The sequence below is a fragment of the Cyprinus carpio genome, chromosome A7 (genome assembly GCF_018340385.1).
Source record: "Cyprinus carpio isolate SPL01 chromosome A7, ASM1834038v1, whole genome shotgun sequence".
Lineage (NCBI taxonomy): Eukaryota > Metazoa > Chordata > Actinopteri > Cypriniformes > Cyprinidae > Cyprinus > Cyprinus carpio.
The window spans coordinates 16,472,968-16,493,011 of NC_056578.1; the positions used below are offsets into that span (position 1 = coordinate 16,472,968).

A 20,044-nucleotide genomic window follows, 5' to 3' on the forward strand; every position below is an offset into this window, starting at 1 on the left:
AACAATGACTGGAGCGCGAGAGACAGACGCGCGCGCGCGCGCTCTGCAGCGCAGCCAAACCGCGCCGCCTTCATTTTATACCTGTATCTTTCATTTCTAGTAATTTTTTCTTGCCTTAATGCGGTATTTGAACAATACTATAGAATGCTGGATATATTTATATGTGGAAAATACATAACAATACTTAAAACACAGCATATTATGTAGGCTATATATGTGTGAGTGAGTGAGTGTATCCTTAGAAACTTTGGAGTCGTGTGGATGTATACATACGTTGTCTTTATTATTTGTTTATACGCACGATTGTAGCATATGACTGAGCTAAGTCACTAATCAGTCAGGTAAATAGTTGATTATTTTATAATAACGAGACAACCGGCCCTTATGGTTTAAATGCATAAGCACCACAAGAGGTCACTAACATGGACATTATATTACGGCTGAGTTATCAACAGTTTCTTACCAATGATTGGGATCCAGAGGCATAGCTGGCCAAGGAACCCACTAATATTACTGTGTTTTATTTGTAACACTGCATACTGTCTCATCATTATTACTTTAAGCTAATTTTGGTTGAGTTTCTCAAGCCTACTTTTATATTCTTTCAGATCTAAAAGCAAAATCAACCAAAAATGAAATCATCAAATACCAACCAAATACCATTGTGAACTAACATAAATATTTTTTTTATTAACTTAAGGATTACTATGTTAGCTAATGCAGTAACTTAACAAAATGGACCTTATTGTGAAGTGTTGGCCAAATAATATCTTTAAGAACATGTTATATAGTAATATACCATATTCCTTTTGGGAAATATTTTAATTTAAGGTTACACCTTGAGGACTTTATTTGGTGATAATACTGAAGCTATTATTTGCTTGATCTAACTAATCTTGAGATTATAAGACAAGTATAGAAATATAAAGAAAAAAATAAAATTGGTCAATGATCCTTTTGTCTTTGTTCAGTCAACACCTTTTGTCTTTCTGAAAAAAAAAACATAAGAGGATTATAAAGCGGGAAAGTCCCTCTGATGCCAAATGCTTTAGGTAAAAAGAAACTGTTTCCTTATCTAAGATGTGGTCTTTCCTTTACAGCATGAACACCAAGAGAGGTTTGTTTAATGGTCCTAAAATTACTCACATTTATAAAAAGATCCAGATATAGAATTTTATAAAAATGTAATATATTTATTCCATATGGTGAGCAAGAACAATTCATGCACTTGGCTGGAAAATTGGTTTGAAATTGTGGTTCTTGCATTATGGTTCAATTATGATCTCAAATAATGTAGACTAATGCTGGTTCCATAATGCATTGAAACTGACCTCATTTACTTTACTTCTGTGCTATCTTAAGAGCTTTTCCATGATTCCAGCTGCACAAGTGAGGTGGTTGAATAGACAAGTCAATAAAACCATCAGTCATTCTTGTGTGAGGATCATAACGTATCTTCAATTTTCATGGAACTGTTCAGCAGGAGGCTATGACATTATATGCATACACAAATGTATATGTACACTCTAAATAAAAAAGTATTTAAAAATAGGGTTGCCTGTACTGTGTTAATATGAGGGTATGAAGGTCTGTATTGAATTTTCACAGGTGTTTTCAATGCATTTTGAATTACATGTTATGCGGTGTTGTGTTTTGTTACAGGAAAAGTCTGTAAACTGAATGGAAAGGGTCCTGGCAGAAAATTACCAGTATCTTTTCCATTTTTCTACAGATTTCCTTACAGTGTAATATGATAAAACATATGTTATATAATTTGTATTATATAATTAATAGGCTATATAACATTTCCCAACAGACGTATATGTGCATCAGAACAACAGCAGGGCCTATACAAGAAATCATCCTTTAATGGGCCTAATATACGCTTAAAATGTTATCGTTCAATATTTATATCCATTTTCTCAAAAAATATTATATGTGATTGTTAATTACAATTAGGCTAATAGTCCAATATTATTCTATTTTTTTTTATATATATATTTTCTATTTTGCTTTTACAACTAGCTGAAATAAAATCTATTTAGGTATTTATTTATTCATTTGTAATGGTTTTAGGTTTAGTTAACTATAAAAACCCCGTTTCACAGTAATAAATTCGAATCGTTTGTGTGTTGTTTAACCTTCTCGCTTCAGACATTCGGTTTTAATTTTTCCTTATACATCTTGACCAACAAATGGATAATTAAGCATAATATTCCAGTATAAACAAGTAGAACATAATCACAAACACATACACAGCTCCAGTCACGAACATACTGTACTCTGCAACAAACTTTCGCGTTTTCGTAACGCTCCGCGTGGTTTGGACCGTCTGGCTCGCTGTAGTATTGATGTGGCCAGGTCAGACAGGTTCCACGTCATTCGAAAGAATCGCTCCAGACACGGATGTGCATACAGAAGAAGAGAGAGGCATAAGACCTGTTTAAAAGGTAATAAATTAGCAACTTTACAAGAGAGCGCATTAATAAAAGACATTTTTTTGTTATTTTGAGCTGCTTCGAGTACGGAAGCACTGGTTGTCTGTGCTCGGTTTTATCGCAGACAGTTAAGTTATCGTGCTAAGTTAGCTGCTACTGTAGCAGTGATGTCGACTGATCGCGCAGTCGGTAATTTAACTGTATAGTATTAACTGTGTTATCAGGATGTGTTATTAAACAGCAGTGCTGATATTAATACGTTTCGATTTTATATTTACTGCACAACATGGTACAAGTTAGTCTTCTGCCACGGCTGGCAAACTAGCTGCTAATTCAATGAGTCCTGTGCGGCCGCAGACCGTGAGATTTCTTACGGGATCTTCATATAAAAAAAATATTCTTCTTAACAGAGTACAACCTAAAATCACGGACGACGTTAGTTGCATTTATAGTTTGGCTCTGCTTCATGTCGTCGCATATATACAGTGGAAGTACCATAGTGTTCTCTGAAGTACTTTGAAATGGCAAGTAAATACAAGGTGCTCGGATATGGGAATCGTTTAAAGGTGCACTCTGTATTTTTTGCTGATAACAAAAAGCTTTACATATAAAAATGAGCAGCACTTTGAGTAATATCACTGACATTTTGTACACTTTTTATTCTGCATGGTGCAGGGCAGCACCAAGTTGGCAAAGAATGACCTGCTGTGACATGCAATTGAGAGTTACAATTACTACTACTAAAATAATGTTAATTTATATAGCATTTCGTTTAAACCAGTGCTCTAACATAACGTAAAACTACCAAACAATATACATCTTACCAATAGATTTGTCACATTGTCCTATAATTGACTATTCATTTGACCTTTTAGTGATGTGTTGTAACCTGTGTTTCAGGAAACCTCGTAGGCACTCTCTGACTGGAGTCTCGTGAAGAGAAAAAGAGCTGACATCATGACAGCTGCGGAGAATGTGTGTTACACTCTCATCAATGTCACCAATGACTCTGAACCACCATCAGAAGTCAGCCTGAAAGCTGATTTAGGTAATATTCATGTGTAGTAATTTATTAAATGAAATTACATTTATTAAATTGAAAGAAGTCAAAAATGTTTTTTAAAATGTAATTTGTTCTTTTGATGGCAAAGCTGAATTGTCAGGAGCCATTATTCCAGTCTTCAGAGTCATATGATCCTTCAGAAATCATTCTAATATGCTGATTTGGTACTCAAAAAAGTTTATAATTTAGTTTTTTAACACAGTTAAAAACACTTGTGCTGCTTTTTTAAAACTTAAATTTTTCGAAATAAAAGTTTAAAAGAACAGCATTTATTTTAATTAAAAATATTATATAACAATGTTAAAGCCTTTGCTGTCACTTCTGATCAATTTAATGGGTCCTTACTGAATAAAAGTACTGATTTCTTTACAAAATATTTTACTGACCCTAAACATTTGAAAGGTAGTAATTGTTTGTAACCGTTTCCTCCTTTATTTTTGTCAAAACAGAAAAGGGGGAAATCAAAGCCAAGACAGAGGCTTTGAAAAAGGTCATCATCATGATCCTGAATGGAGAGAAACTTCCAGGCCTGTTAATGACCATTATTCGGTTTGTGCTGCCTCTTCAGGACCACACAATTAAAAAACTATTACTAGTTTTTTGGGAGATTGTTCCCAAAACTACTCCTGATGGCAAACTTCTTCAGGAGATGATTTTGGTCTGTGATGCCTACAGGAAGGTAGGCATGAAATACAGAACTTAATGTGTATTGCTTATTTTGAGGAGTTATTTTGCGTGCATTTTTTTTCTTTCAAATATGCCTTCTGTGTTATGCATCTGTAGGATCTCCAGCATCCCAACGAGTTCATCCGGGGCTCCACCCTGCGCTTCCTGTGCAAGCTGAAGGAATCTGAGCTGCTGGAGCCCCTCATGCCAGCAATCCGCGCCTGTCTGGAGCATCGTCACAGCTATGTACGCCGCAATGCAGTCCTGGCCATCTACACTATCTACAGGTGTGTTGATGGATCTTTGGGTGCGGGGGCAAGAAACAAACATCAAAGACATTTAACTTTTTTCTTTATTTGTTTTTAGGAACTTTGAGCACCTGATCCCAGACGCTCCTGAGTTGATTCATGATTTTCTTGTAAATGAGAAAGACGCAAGCTGCAAGAGAAATGCTTTTATGATGCTGATTCATGCAGATCAGGTACACAGTCTTATTATAGTTTTAAAAATGATGTTTTTAAGTGCAAGAATGGGAATCTCTTGAAACTATGTACCTGTTCTTCTAATACATTATTGCAGGATCGAGCTTTGGACTACCTTAGCACCTGTATTGATCAGGTGCATACTTTTGGAGACATTCTACAGCTCGTCATTGTGGAACTGATTTATAAGGTGAGGTGTCTAGTCACATCTTAAAGTCATTCTTGTTTAACCCTCGGGGCAGAATTGCAATTTAAGTATAAAACAATTAAATAATACTGACCGCTCACTAAATATGGGTACAAACAACACATAACAGTAGCCAACTTTAACTGCCACAGCTTACAGTCACACAAAGCTAAGTAACACAATTCTTAAAGGGATACTCCACCCCAAAATGAAAATTGTGTCATTAATCACTTACCCCCATGTTGTTCTAAACCCGTAAAAGCTCTGTTTGTCTTCGGAACCCAATTTAAGGTATTTTGGATGAAAACCGGGAGGCCTGTGACTGTCCCATAGACTGCCAAGTAAATAGCAGTCTCAAGGTCCATAAAAGGTATGAAAGGCATTGTCAGAATACTCCATCTGCCATCATGGAGAGACACAGAGAAGACTGTTGACAAAGGAATTGTTGAATAAGTCGTTATTTTAGTTTTCTTCGCTTACAAAAAGTGTTCTTATCGCTTCATATAACCCAGATTGCACGTCTGATGGCAGATGGAGTATTCTGACGATGACTTTCATACCTTTTATGAACCTTGAGACTGTTATTTACTTAGCAGTCTATGGGACAGTCACAGGCCTCCCGGTTTTCATCCAAAATATCTTAAATTGTGTTCCAAAGACGAACAAAACTTTTACGGGTTTGGAATGACATGGGGGTAAGTGATTAATGACAAAATTTTCATTTTGGGGTGGAGTATTTAAGTTTTAGAACAAATCTATGTATTTGCAAAGTAAGTATTTGACATACATTTTTTTTTTTCCCTTTTATTTTCGATGTGTCTAATGGTGAGAAAAGGCTTACATGCCATTGACGAGGCTTATGCCCAATGAATGCTTTGGGCTTATACAGAAAATGAACTCTACCCATGCCTTTACACTGACATTTTGAACATAAATCATTTTTCAAGTTTTATGCTGTATTGTTCATCTTGTAGCCAATGTCAAATCGTCAGTTTCTTTTTTGGATGTACTATTCCCTTAATGAAATGCTTTCATCAACAGCACAGTTATCCTTCTGGTTCAATCAAATTCTAAGCTCTTCAGCTTTATGCACACTGCATACTGGCAGATGGTCTTGAACACATTCTCACTGTGTCTATTTTATATCCTTCTATTTGTTTAGGTCTGTCATGCCAACCCCTCGGAGAGAGCTCGTTTCATCCGTTGCATCTACAACCTGCTGCAGTCGTCCAGTCCTGCTGTAAAATATGAAGCAGCTGGAACTCTGGTGACTCTGTCCAGTGCCCCCACCGCCATCAAGGTACAGCATCTAGCACCACAATTGTTCCCATATCATTTTTCTGCATGCTGGTAAATAAACGGAATGACTTTGTTTGCATGTTCTTTGTGTTTCAGGCTGCTGCTCAGTGCTACATTGATCTGATCATTAAAGAGAGTGACAACAACGTCAAGCTCATTGTTCTGGACAGACTGATCGAGCTGAAGGAACACCCCACACATGAGCGTGTGCTGCAGGTACACTTGAGTTCAGCACTTCATTTGGGGATGTTGGTTCCATAAATCAAACCTAACAGTAAGCCTGGCATTGTGTTTTGTTTTTAGGACCTTGTGATGGATATTCTGAGGGTTTTGACCACTCCTGATCTTGAGGTCCGCAAGAAGACCCTACAGCTGGCCCTGGACCTGGTGTCATCCCGCAATGTGGAGGAGGTGCGTGTCAAAACCTGCCACCCAAAAATGAACATTGTCATCATTTATTCATGTCGTTCCAAACCTGTATGATTTGTGTTTAAGGGGAACACAAAAGGAAAACTGTTGAAAAATGATCTTTTCCATGTAATTCAATTAACAGGGACTGTACACTGCCAAAAAGCACCATAAAAGCACTATAGAAGTGGTCTATATGACTTAAGGGGTGGTCACACTGCACTTTTTGTTCCGTTGACTTCCATTCATATGCATACAAATATGGAAAAACTGGAAACGCAAGCTCATACACAGAAGTTTCACATTCCGCTACATTCCGAAGCTCAGGAAACTTTTATTTGTTATATTTAAGTTTGGAAAAAAAGGTGCCACAGAGCATGATGTCATATCTCGTTCAGTGTCTGAAGAAACTTTGCATTTTCAAAATCTAATGTGATCACTGATTTATGTGCCATATTCTATCACTTTGTTAGTGTTTTCTTTATATGATATTAAAGCTTGACATCCTGGATCCCCATTTACTTTAAGTCTTTCATGCAATGGTAAATCACTACTATTTATTGTTAAATTAACTTTCCCAATCAACCAGAGGGCCTGAATATTTTTCTGAATAACTTTTTTTTTTCTGCAGCTGGTTATAGTGCTAAAGAAAGAAGTCATCAAAACCAACAATGTGACTGAGCATGAGGACACAGACAAGTACAGGCAGCTGCTCGTTCGCACCCTCCACTCCTGTAGCGTGCGCTTCCCTGACATGGCGGCCAATGTCATCCCTGTGGTACGTCTGTTGAGTGAATACTCTAAACACTCTTTTTATGCATTTCAGTTATTTTAAAATATACATTACTAGCAACAAAATTTAAGTTTCACACTTCACTAGGTCATTGGACCTTTTAACATTCATTGTTATTTAGGGATGTCCCAAGCTGATGTCCCAATGGTTGGGATAGGAGCTGATCAAGCATTCTTTTAACTGATAGGTATAAGCTCTAAGTCTGATCTTTATTTTATGTCAGCTGTCATCCCGGTGACATGCAGTAGATGGCAGTATTCGCCTTCCGGTAGATTTGCCAAGAAATTTCAGCACACGTTTGAGCTTCTGTGCTCAGTGTATTTGATGCACGCTTTTATAAAGATCACTCATTCATTTATCGTTTACTTTTATCAGTCATTGCCATAAAGCATTGTGATGAGTTGCGTCTTGCTTCAGATTTGACTGACAGACTAGCATTGACACCGCAAGCTTCATACTTTCTAACCATATCTCCACTTTTTACCTTTATGTTTCAATTATTCTGCTTATTGTATATGTAAATTACAAGAAGTTTACATCAATAGTCCCATATTCTACCAATGTCTTTATACAGTATGTGCAAATATATACATAGAAAGAGTGTATCTTATATATGTATACAAACACATTAATTTTAATCTCTGCACAACTCTGAATCCATTGTATTGATTTAAATAACTATAATGTACTTGAATTGTGCATCAAACACTAGGAATATACAAGTATTGGAATGGGACTCTAGTTGGTTAATGACTCAATATTCAATGACTTGGATCAGGGGCACAAAAAACCTGATCGGGACATCCTTATTGTTAATACATCAAGTCCTTTGAGATCTTCTGATGGTTGATAAACTTACCATTCACATCTTTACTCTAAAATGAACTATTTGTGTTTTGTATGTATCCACAGCTGATGGAGTTCCTGAGTGACACTAACGAGGCAGCCGCAGCCGATGTGCTGGAGTTTGTGCGTGAGGCAATTCAGAGGTTTGACAACCTTAGACCTCTCATCATTGAGAAGATGCTAGAGGTGTTTCACGCTGTCAAGACGGTCAAGTAAGAAATGCTGCTTAACTGCTTCCTTAGAAGTTTGATAAAACCAGTTACATAAGTCATCTGTATATGAAAAATTAATTGGTCTATTATTCTAAACTGCTTAATAGTACTTAGACATGTTTAGGGTTTTAAAAGGGAGCGTGATGCATTGCGGTGATTTTAAAACAAGTTTTCTGTTGCAGGATTTACAGAGGAGCCCTGTGGATTTTGGGTGAATATTGCAGCACTAAAGAGGACATCCAGAGTGTCATGACAGAAGTCCGCAGATCTTTGGGAGAGGTCTGTAGTGCATCAGTTCATATTGCTTTGTTACATCCAGGGCTCATCATTAACACTTGTCTGGAACAGCCACCAAATTAACACCAACATTCCTTGAGAGTGTAATTAGTAAACATATTAAGTTGAATGATATTGAGTCAAAGGCTTGGAAAATTCTTGAAAATTGATAATGTCTTAAAATATCTTGGACAGTTGGACAGTATCTATGGTCATTATAAAACTAAAACCAACTTTATTTGGCTAGGAACTATTATTTTGAGTGTAATCGCTGTAAAAATAAAAAAAATTAACTCAAAAAAAAAAAAAATGAAAGGCATTAAAAGTCATAGACGCATTAAAATGTGGGGACCCTGAATATACCATTATTTCTATTACTTATTATATATTAATGGTAATAGTAATATATAAAAATATGCAGGTTTACAGAAAAAAAAACTCACAGTAATGTACAATATACATATAATATAACTAAGGTGTTCTTAATTATACAGAAATTGTGATCCCTTATAGTGCCCTCAAATATCTGTTTTAAATTATGATCTTTCTTTTTATTCAGATCCCAATTGTGGAAAACGAGTTGAAAAAGGAGTCTGGAGACGTGAAACCTGAGGAGGAGGTGACTGCAGCTCCAGCTCCTAAGTTGGTGACAGAAATGGGCACTTACGTCACTCAGAGTGCCCTGAGCACCTCCAGACCATCCAAAAAAGAGGAGGACAGGTCATTCTCTCCCCTTATTGATACATTATGGAGATTTTCCTCCGTATTCTCTAAAATATCCCTTTGTTCTGTAGGCCTCCTCTGAGGGGTTTCCTGATGGATGGAGACTTTTACGTTGCTGCCTCTTTGGCCACCACCCTCACCAAAGTGGCCTTGCGCTATGTTGCCCTTGCGGAAGACAAAAAAAGGCAAAATGTAAGTTCATTACAACACAGCTCATTCCATGAACAGTGACTAAACTATAATTATTCATGTGTCTGATTGTGCTGCTCTTAGTCATTCGTGGCGGAGGCTATGCTGATCATGGCCACTGTGCTCCATCTGGGCAAGTCGTCTCTACCCAAGAAGCAAATCACCGATGATGACGTGGACCGGATCTCACTGTGCCTCAAGGTCTTGTCTGAGTGCTCGCCCCTCATGAATGACATCTTTAACAAGGAATGCCGCAGATCTCTGTCCCATATGCTCGCTGTCAGACTGGAGGAGGAGAAACTGTCTCAGAAGGTAAGCATGTTTCCCCTCATTGCTTCCCGGTAGTTACTGATTGTTACTGTTTGTATTATTGTTAAATCTGTGTAAACATATAGACGAACATATTATCAGATAATTTCTTATAGATTACAAGATGAAAATTGCTCGGTCATTTGCGACCATTATATTTAATTGCTGTGTTTTTTTCTCTCTCTCAGAAAGAGTCTGAGAAGCGCAATGTAACAGTTCAGGCGGATGATCCGATCTCCTTCATGCAGCTGACCGCTAAGAATGAGATCACATCCAAAGAGGATCAGTTTCAGCTCAGTCTGCTGGCTGCTATGGGCAATACTCAGAGGAAAGAAGCTGCAGACCCTCTGGCCTCTAAACTTAATAAGGTCTTTGGAAGATTTTATATGGATCTGTTTGAATCTGTACAAGACATATTTTTATGATGATGACTAGTTAAGCAAGGCTTAAACATAATTGGAAAGGTTGTTTCTAGTTTGTCATCTTTTACCACCAGAGGGCATGTTGGTTCAGCAGATCAGATTCTAACACTGAAGTGTCACATCAAGCAGGAGTCAAAATGTTCTCACAATATAATATTACCATAGCTCTTCTAATTGAATTAATTTATTCTTATTCTTTTTAGCTTGTTTTATCCTCTTGAGCCCCCCTGGATGAAAACCATTGTCCTAGACTGAGCCATCTCATGTTTTCTTCCAGGTCACCCAATTGACTGGTTTCTCAGATCCAGTGTACGCAGAAGCCTATGTCCATGTAAATCAGTATGACATCGTCCTGGACGTCCTGGTTGTTAATCAGACTAGCGACACCCTACAGAACTGTACCCTGGAGCTGGCAACACTTGGTACATGTTGGTCCTCAGATTCATAAGAAATGACTTTATTGTATGTTTTGGTGCATGTTTTACTAAAAATGTTCTTCAATCTCCAGGTGATCTTAAACTGGTTGAGAAACCATCTCCTCTTACATTGGCTCCTCACGACTTTGCCAACATCAAAGCCAATGTGAAGGTGGCCTCCACAGAGAATGGCATCATATTTGGAAACATAGGTTTGTGGACTATGTCTAGCTGTCCTTATTTATACCTGTACTGTTTTTGTTGTTGAGAAAGGTCCTGGAATCACTTTAATAAACAAAAACGCATGTTTTGCAGTATACGATGTATCAGGGGCAGCCAGTGACAGGAACTGCGTAGTCCTCAGCGACATTCACATTGATATCATGGACTACATTCAGCCGGCTTCCTGCACGGATGCTGAGTTCAGACAGATGTGGGCTGAATTTGAGTGGGAAAATAAGGCAAGTCTAGGGGACTGGTGACTTCTTTGCGGGTAACGGCTACGTTAATCTCCATTCTGTTAGAGGGAATGTCTGGAATTCATTCTGTGTTTTGTTTCCACACAGGTTACCGTCAACACCAACATCACAGATCTAGCCGAATATCTGCAACACATTCTTAATTCTACCAACATGAAGTGCTTGACCCCAGAGAAGGTACAGTACTCACTCGATGAGACCAGTTAACGCGTCTAACATTATTACAATCATATCTCATGTTTTGCTTTTGTCACTCAGGCCCTGTCCGGCATCTGTGGCTTTATGGCAGCAAATCTATATGCCCGCTCTATATTTGGGGAGGATGCCCTTGCAAACGTCAGCATCGAAAAACCAATCCACATGGGACCTGATGCTCCAGTCAATGGCCATATTCGCATCCGAGCCAAAAGCCAGGTGAATTTGGATTATGTATGAGTCTACAGATATATGGATAATGATTGAGAATTTCAGTAATGGGTTTAGCTTGCTTGCTGTGAGATGTAACACTAAATTTGAAACTTTTCCTTGTTATCAGTTCTATTAATGTTCTATGAGTGACAGAAAATCAAACTACACAACTGCCTTTGATGTATAGTCATTTGTATATTTTAATGGTCAGTTATAAAGTCATAATTGTTTTTTTTGTTTGTTTTTTTCTGTCAGTTCTTGTTTGTTAATGCATGACTGATAATTCCACTGTTTTTGTGTTTTTTTTAATAGGGTATGGCTTTGAGTCTGGGTGACAAAATCAACCTCTCACAGAAGAAGTCCGTCTCATAAATTTCAGGCCATTGAGGCAAAGGGCGAGATTCAATTAAAAAGCGCTATGGTTATTCCTATGTCTTGTCTTTTTTCCTCTATTGCTTGTCTCTCCAGACTACCGTACACATACAGTGCCCTGTGGCCAAGATCTACTCTCTTCAATCCCTCAAACTATGTATAAAGGGGATCATTTTGACATTTTCTACCAACATGATTCTTCTTAACTGCTCTAAAAGGGATTGACCCTGTTAATCAGTCATTTGTTTCAATAAACATTGCACACCATATACAAAGCCTTTGTATTCTCTTGTTAACGAATGGTGTTACAGCGGCTCTTTTTTATGAATTGGATCGATTGTAAGTAGTCAAGAACAGTCCTGCCCTCTATCCAAGGTCGACACATAACAAAGGATGTGTTCTCTTGAAAAAACTTTCTAGAATTTTGTTATGGTCTCCTGCCTCTTAGATGACTTAGGCTCATAAGACTTGTGGTCAGTCATAACATTCATGTCTGCGTAGTGTATAATAATATTAAGGACAAAGGTGTCAAGATTGTGCCTTCGCCCTGAATAGATTGGGCCATATAAGGAGGCGCATTCGTTTTTAAGTGAATATACACTACGGTTTAAAGTGTGGTAAAAACAATAATATAGAATATGTAATAAGTATTATTTTTATATATTTTAAAATGTAATTTATTTCGGTGATGGCAAAGCTGAATTTTCAGCAGCTATTACTACGGTCTTCAATGTCATAGAATCTAATAGGCTGATTTGGTGCTCAAGAAACATTTCTTATTATGAACATCAATGTTAAAAATAGTTGTGCTGCTTAATATTTTGCGGGAACTTATGTATTTTTTCAAGACTGATGAATAGTCATTATAGGCATTATAAATGTCTTTATTCTAACTTTTGAACAATTTTATGTATCCTTCCTGAGTAAAAGTATTACTTTCACAAAAAAAAAAAAACATCTTACTGACCCCAGTGTATGCATTGTACCTAGTCACCAGTCTGTTGAAGTGCAGTGGAAGCAGTTTTTGACGTAAATGATACATTAGATGTAAGTAGTTTCCAGTTTCATGTAGAGTGTTGGAGATGGGTGTGAAAAGTTCTGACTGTATATAAGTCTGGCATTTATAACAAGGAACATTACTTTACATACTATAAATTATGTAAATGGAGTTTTATGAGTTTCTCAAACTTGAATAGTGTTATATATTAAACGTAATCAAATAAAGGCCAGTGAAATGAGGTAATAACATTCTAAGCAAAGACTAATACTGGAGAAGATCAACTCGTACTGAACCTAATAAGGTTTTCGCATAACATGTCATGAAGACCTCGCTTCAAATATTATGCAACAACTGAACACATTACTGTTCTTCTATTCCTCCTGAACAAAACTCATAAGTGAAGCACTCAAGACTCCATCTGGCAATGACACAAAGCTGGAGCTTGACTGGTTTCACTTGACACATCATTACAGCTTTTTTTTCCGAAGAATGCAATTTCAGAAAGAGACTTTGATCTATAATGTAACTTGTCAGCTCCTTTAGTTCTCATGAGACACACATTTAAACATGTTCATCACATCAGTAAAAGGTAGACTAATATTCGATTGTAAAACAGAAGAGAAACCCCTACGCTCTGCTAGGGGGATTTTTAAATGTAATTTTTAAGAATAGGATTAAAGTTCTTTCAAAACTGCAAACCTGTTTAATTTAATTAATTTAATTCAGAAGAGACGATAGTCTCAAGCCTTCCATTTTACTTGCTATTCATTTAAAATGCTTTTTGTATCATTAGTCACACATTCTCTTGTGAGCATTGCATTGAAACTGATCAGTACACTGACAAATCTTACAAATAGGTATATTTGTTTTAATCTTTTATAATATTATTGCCCTTTGAAAATGCTGTTTACGATGTCAAGTTGTTGCTGTTAATTTGTGTTCTGTTCAATTAAAAAAAGAAAAATGCTGCAGTGATTGCTTAGCTTCATTTGTCATCAGTGACCATATGAGTGGTGAATCACAAAATGACAAAGCCATAGCTAGTTTCTGTTTTGATATTACAAACACATGGTGACTATTAATCATACATGTATAGTAATAATGAAATTGTTCCTGTTAATGTGAGTCATGCTGTGAGACTTAAGACTTTTGCATTAAGAGGTTTTTGTTCCTTTCATTTATAGTACTTGTGTTATTTTGTATTGATTTTCATCTTGCATCATATTTTATAAACTGTAAAAGCAATATCACACTTGCAAGAGAAGGCCGTACTGCTAAATGGCCATAACACACTCTTAGTTGTGTGATACTGCTTTAATGTACTGTATACTGCTGTTTAAATTTAACGCATGATATATATATATACAGATATACAATGTGACATGATTTCTGTTTCAAAGAAATGCTGCTCTTTTGAGCTCTATTTATCAAAGAATCCTGGAAAAAAATCACGATTTCAACAAAAATATGAAGGCGCACAACCGTCTTGATCATTAATAATAATAAATGTTTCTTGAGCACCAAAACGGCATATTATAATGATTTCTGGAGAATCCTGTAACACTGAAAATATGGAGTATTTACCATTACAGTCATAAATTACATTTAACATTTATTGAAACAGCAAACTATAGAAAATGTATTTTTTAAATAGTAATAATATTTCATAATACTTACTGTTTTTATTAAGTAAATGCAGCCTTGGTGAACATAAGAGAGAGAAAACCCCAAGCATTTGAACAGTTGTATATGGGATATTGTTGTTTCAAATAAGAGAGGTAAGGCTGGCAAAAGCTGGTGAGGTAAACAGACAACATCCAGATGTGTTATGTGCTATTAGACTCCTAATAAAAGCAGTATAATTGATTATCTCTGGTACTCTGAATAAAGGGTGTTCAGAGGGTTCATTCTGTAGATAAGACTGACATCTCTTGAGAGGAGCTGGAAAAGTAATAATTTTCAGATGTTTTATGCAACATGTACACTCGTTATCTTTTTTGTTTCCAGGACTGTGGGAGGTGGAAAGAACTCTTGTTGTTGCTTTCCTCCCAGCGACTGCAGTGGGACCATGTGAATCTTGGAGTTCTGGACTACAAGTTAACTGAAATTCCTCAAATTCCTCTGGGCCGAGAGGAGGAGTCAAAGGGGATTGAATAATTCTGCTACTCAAAATAATCTTTTTCAAAATAAACCATCTTTCTGATGGTTTGTGTATGAGCTACTGCTAAAAAGAGTATGCAAACCATTGCGTGTGAAAAAAAAAGTGTATGCAAACCACAGTATCCTTTAACAATGGCATTTCTGGAGTTCAGTGGTATAGTATTTACAGGATTTACATTGCACAGCTGATGCTTCCTCATGTAAAAATTCTTGCTCTGTTGATTCACAGGCCCTTTTTGTGAAGACCTCCAGAGGTCATGCTACCAAGTCATAACATGTAGAGGACTTTATTAGAGGGTTTATTAGGATAGGGTCATTGTGTTAAGAGTATAAGTGTCCGGGTCACTCTTCTGCAGCTGTGGAAATAAACAGCTCCATTATAAACCCTGCACATTCAAGTGGGTGGAAAAGGCCTTAATTGTTATATTTATCACATACACAGGTGCTGTGTTGTTGGTTGTCCACTTCAGATTTCATAGACAGATGAAATCCTTTTAATAAGTTTCCCACAATCAAAAATTATATTTGACAACTCATTTAGGAGAGAAAAGTGATCAAGAAACAAATAACTTACACATTAAAAGAGAGTAAACATACAGTGAGATCATTCGTTTTCAACATTACAATGAATAATATACAGAATAAACTTACTACAGATCCATTGCCACCAATGGTCTCTACGATCAACTTATCTCATGATGCTTTTGAGAAATGCAGCCCTGCAGTCTTTAATGGGGAGTGTTGCTTATCTCGTCTCTACAGAATCCCCCACAGGTACTCAGGAGAACGTATATAGACATTGGCATGTTGAAAAAATGTCCAACAATGCAGGGAATGAGGAGAGGGTGGCATCATCTGTTTCAAGTTTTTGTATTACATCACTCAGTTTTGTGTGAATTCCTGACAACACTGATAAAGAACAACTTACATGTCATAACTTTACTGCCACTGATCTTCATTGTGAGGACCAGGCACTTTTCACTGTACTCCTCCTCTAGCCACACCATAACATTTTGTATGCTGTCAGATCCAAAAAGATTGACTTGATTTTAAAGCATATTTTGTCTTATTTTAAATAATTTTAAGCCATCTTGCAGACCATTGGAATTGTGCTAAGCCCCATTGACTTGGCTGAGAACTACTAATTGAGAGGATTCAAATGTGTACATTTTAATTTAGCAAACCAGCCTAAGATGGTTTCCTGGTCTTAACTGGTCTCCGAGCCTTGGCCCGTTTTAGAGGGGTTTTGGGTTTTTCAGTCTGACATTCAACAGTGAATGACCATAAGATGAATGACCAGGAAAGAAGAAAGAAGCCCAGGACCACCATAGACACTGAGGGGGGCAACATCCCTGCAAAAAAATAAAATAAATAAAAAACTGGTGTACCCTAAGTTGGCTGGTTGTCCAGCCTGGTTTTAGAGGGGTTTTGGCCACTTCTTTAGCTGGTCAGGCTGGGAGACCAACTAAAACCAGCTACTTTCAGCTTGGGCTTCTCAGTGGCATACTTAAACTTTTACTACACAATTTTGGATATTTAGTAACTGAGATCAATAAAGCACTCACACGATGATGGAGTCAAAAGTAATTTTTTTTATTTGTATTATATTATTTTATTTTAATTTAAACAATTGTTATCAAACAATTATATTCATTTAGTAACATAAATATATCTTAGTGTAGGCTCTATTTTTAGAGTTTTATAATTCATTATCTTCTTGTCGATTCACCAGTTCACATTTACAACTGCGTTGTTTTCTGCGTAAATATAGGATCGTTTTTGGCTTTGGTCTAAAGAGCAGAAGGGCTTATTGAAAAATGAAAATTCATTATCTGCCAGCAGGTGCCGCTCTTCGCCGTTTCCCCCGTAACCGCAGTAAACAAAGTAGCGCTTGACTTTGAAACTTGCAGCGCTCATATTTAATCAATTAAATGTATATATAGGTTTTTTTTCCCACTGGAGCACCACCTGAGTCTTTTACTCCCATTTCTACCAGTGATCATTGTTTCTTTCCCGCGGTACTCCCTGCGCACATATCAACAGCATCACTGGGCTGTAGGTTGCCAAGTTGAGGGGATAAATGGGTTGAAATTTGTATGCGTCGATCGTGTGAGAAAGATGAGTTTCATACAAGATCTGGCAACTGGACAACCTTTGAATTTGTTGTCTTGTTTTTTTTTTGCAAATAATGAGGTTTGGCCATTGATCTATATATGACACACACACACACACACACACACACACACATATATATGTTCTCTATTATAGATCTGCAGGTTTGGCCTATTTAAATTACGATAGTTTTACCGGAAGCGAATGTAGCAAACATAAATTTTTTTATAGAAAGATCAAAAATACGGGAGAAATACAGGGAAATATTTAAACGGGATGATAGCGGGATAGAATGGTAAAATACGAGAGTATCCCGTGAAAAACGGGAGGGTTGACAGGTATGGATGAGTTCCACAGATCCACACCAACACATACTGGCGGAAAGAGCAGTGGACGCCCCCTAGCGCCTGCTTCGTGAACTGGCTGAACTGATTCAGGAGCCCTATCTTCCCCTTATCTTGCAGCACAGGCAGTCCAGTCAGTGCCTGGTAGCGATTTAGACGAGGGCGTATGGACTTGAGGCAGCAGTGAATGCATTTCCCTCAGACTGTGGTCGCACTTTTCTCCTCGCGTACGGATTACCACTGAGTTCACAAATTGCCTAAACGCAGCATCGCATTTTTGTCCGCTGCATTTCTCCATCTGAAGGCCTGTCACAGAGTAAAGTGGCTCGGTGTGCGTGTGTTTAGACAGCGGAGCGAGAGCAGCAGTGTGTCCCCGATGGCTGGCTGGAAGGACGGCTCAGTGCAGGAGAAATATCGCCTGGTGGTCGTCGGAGGTGGTGGCGTCGGAAAATCAGCATTAACCATTCAGTTCATCCAGGTAAGCGGATAGATGGCGGAATGTTATGTGCTTTTCGGCCCTTTAAAAAAGATGTGAGGGTGTTTAGAAGATATGGGTGGATATTGCTCACAGAAATGGGGACCCCATGAGCGGAAAAGGGGGTTCAGGAATCCGAGCGAGGCCTGCGTCACTGTAACTCTTCGCTTATATTCAAGAAAATTACTGCCTAAATGTAAAAATAAACACATCAGGAGAAATGTAGGAGTTAATGCATGCAATGAGAGTTAAAACTCTGTAGCGAAAGTGCTGTATGTAGTTCATAGGCATGATAAACACTTTCCTAAACTGTTGCATATTAGACTGAGATACACAAAATTAATAAACATAGCACGCGATTCTAATACTTGAACTGTTTGTTTGGAGTTTCAGAGGCAATTTAGTGAGTATGAATAAATTTAAAGGCTGCATAACAAAGTTATGCAACAGCATGTAAAACAATATTGACACAAGTTTCCCCCTATTTTTCTTTTGCTTAGTTTTGACTAGTCACTTATAAATGTACAGTTTTTTTTTTGCTAGTTATTGTTTCGTCTTCCAAATCTGTGTTAATAAAAAATACATTTCTAACGTGAGAAGAAGTTTTCAGAATCATTATGTCATTTTAATTCTTGATGAAATGGGCGGTTATTAATACCGGGTTATTGTCACACTTATTCTTGAGACATGGGAAAAAACATGTATCACAACTTTATCTGCTTAGTTTTCAAAATGGCAACATTTGCACGTCACGATTAACCAGAAATGTTAAATAGAATGTTCATAACACAACTGCATAATTTGTTTTGGATTTAAATGTATTTTATCTATGATATTATGTTATTACTCACTACCCTAAAACCACTTGTTCTCAGACTATTAATAAGTACTTCATGTACCGATAGAAATCATTCAAACCTAAAGAAAAAAAAAAACATAAAATATTTTTACTGCTATGTCTTGGTAGAAGAAAGAGGTTGTATTTTTAATATACATATATATCTTTTAATTAATTATGCTCATGTTTCCTGTTCAATTGCAATATATTAACTCCACTGATAAAATAATAAAGAAAATGTTTAAAAGTTTAAGTAGTTAGCAACATAAGAAAAACAAAATGACTGCTGCATTTAACGTGATAAGCAAGATATGATGTTTTGTAAATATCATAAGCTGTAAACAACCCTGTAAGATTTTCTGGCTGTGGAAACAGCTCAACAGTTGAAGCTGAAAATCAGTTTGAAACCATCTTGTTGTCTCAGTTCATTCATTCAGTGAAGTTTGAAATTTGTCAATGTTTATGAAGTATATATATGCAAAAAAAAAAAAAAAAAATGTGTTCTGTAAGAAAACTGAAGACGTGTACATTTAAAAATAAATTGTGATGCATTAACTTTAATCTTTAGTTTTGTAGTTTGTTTTGTCTCAGTGCTCAAGAATCTGTTGTTACAATAAGACAAGAAAACAATAAATCATTTTATTTTAGGTGACTTATGTGCCTATGATGCCCCAAAATGGTGTCTAGGTAGACAACTGACCAGGGTTTGAGACACAGTCTAAATCTGTCTCTCGTAAAGTTGTCTTATCTCTCAGTTTGTCCTAATGAACTTCTAGCAAGGCAGCTACATTGCAGCAGATTACAGGGTAGGGTGTGCTAAATAACTTTGCACGACCAGCAGCATGTCCATGAGGTATTTTGGGTGTAATTCAAGAAAATGTAGTTACATGCCTGAGAAAGCTGATTTGGTTTTGTGATGAACGTTTAATAGGAAAGCAGAGTTTCTTAACTTTTAGGTGTACATTCAAGCCTAACTATTTTTTCTTGTTGAAGAAAACCAGTGATGAATGTTAAGGTGAGTGTATAACAAGGTTTACGGTAATTCATTTATAGTGTGAGGATATTAAAAGTATATTTGTTGGATTTAAGAGCAGTGATATGTTTCCACTGAATCAGTCTGATCTGCT

General features: G+C 36.9%; 2 protein-coding genes across 2 annotated transcripts in view; both read left to right on the forward strand.

The window, feature by feature from the left end:
- The first annotated feature begins 2,300 nt into the window (after positions 1 to 2,300).
- On the forward strand, positions 2,301 to 12,257 carry LOC109061084 (coatomer subunit beta-like). Its single transcript, XM_042759973.1, has 22 exons — positions 2,301 to 2,450; positions 3,339 to 3,486; positions 3,951 to 4,180; positions 4,285 to 4,454; positions 4,534 to 4,648; positions 4,747 to 4,839; positions 5,999 to 6,136; positions 6,232 to 6,351; positions 6,439 to 6,546; positions 7,175 to 7,321; positions 8,249 to 8,394; positions 8,577 to 8,673; positions 9,230 to 9,390; positions 9,465 to 9,585; positions 9,667 to 9,894; positions 10,080 to 10,259; positions 10,591 to 10,735; positions 10,822 to 10,941; positions 11,045 to 11,190; positions 11,296 to 11,385; positions 11,467 to 11,622; positions 11,929 to 12,257. Exons 2-22 carry the CDS (start codon positions 3,396 to 3,398, stop codon positions 11,986 to 11,988), a joined length of 2,862 nt encoding a protein of 953 aa, XP_042615907.1. The 5' UTR covers positions 2,301 to 2,450; positions 3,339 to 3,395; the 3' UTR covers positions 11,989 to 12,257.
- A 5,380-nt stretch (positions 12,258 to 17,637) lies between these two features.
- Positions 17,638 to 20,044, forward strand: part of LOC109061083 (RAS related 2) — a 39,696-nt gene continuing 37,289 nt past the window's right edge. The window contains 1 exon segment of the mRNA XM_042759974.1: positions 17,638 to 18,082. Within this exon segment, the coding sequence (XP_042615908.1) occupies positions 17,981 to 18,082 (102 nt within the window). The 5' untranslated portion in view covers positions 17,638 to 17,980.

Bases quoted from the DNA above. Each gene is read 5' to 3' on its own strand.
- LOC109061084 (XM_042759973.1), top strand. From the start codon at position 3,396: ATGACAGCTGCGGAGAATGTGTGTTACACTCTCATCAATGTCACCAAT. The intron at 8,674-9,229 runs GTCTGTAGTGCA...CTTTTTATTCAG, and splicing joins TCCGCAGATCTTTGGGAGAG to ATCCCAATTGTGGAAAACGA. The intron at 9,586-9,666 runs GTAAGTTCATTA...TGCTGCTCTTAG, and splicing joins AAGACAAAAAAAGGCAAAAT to TCATTCGTGGCGGAGGCTAT.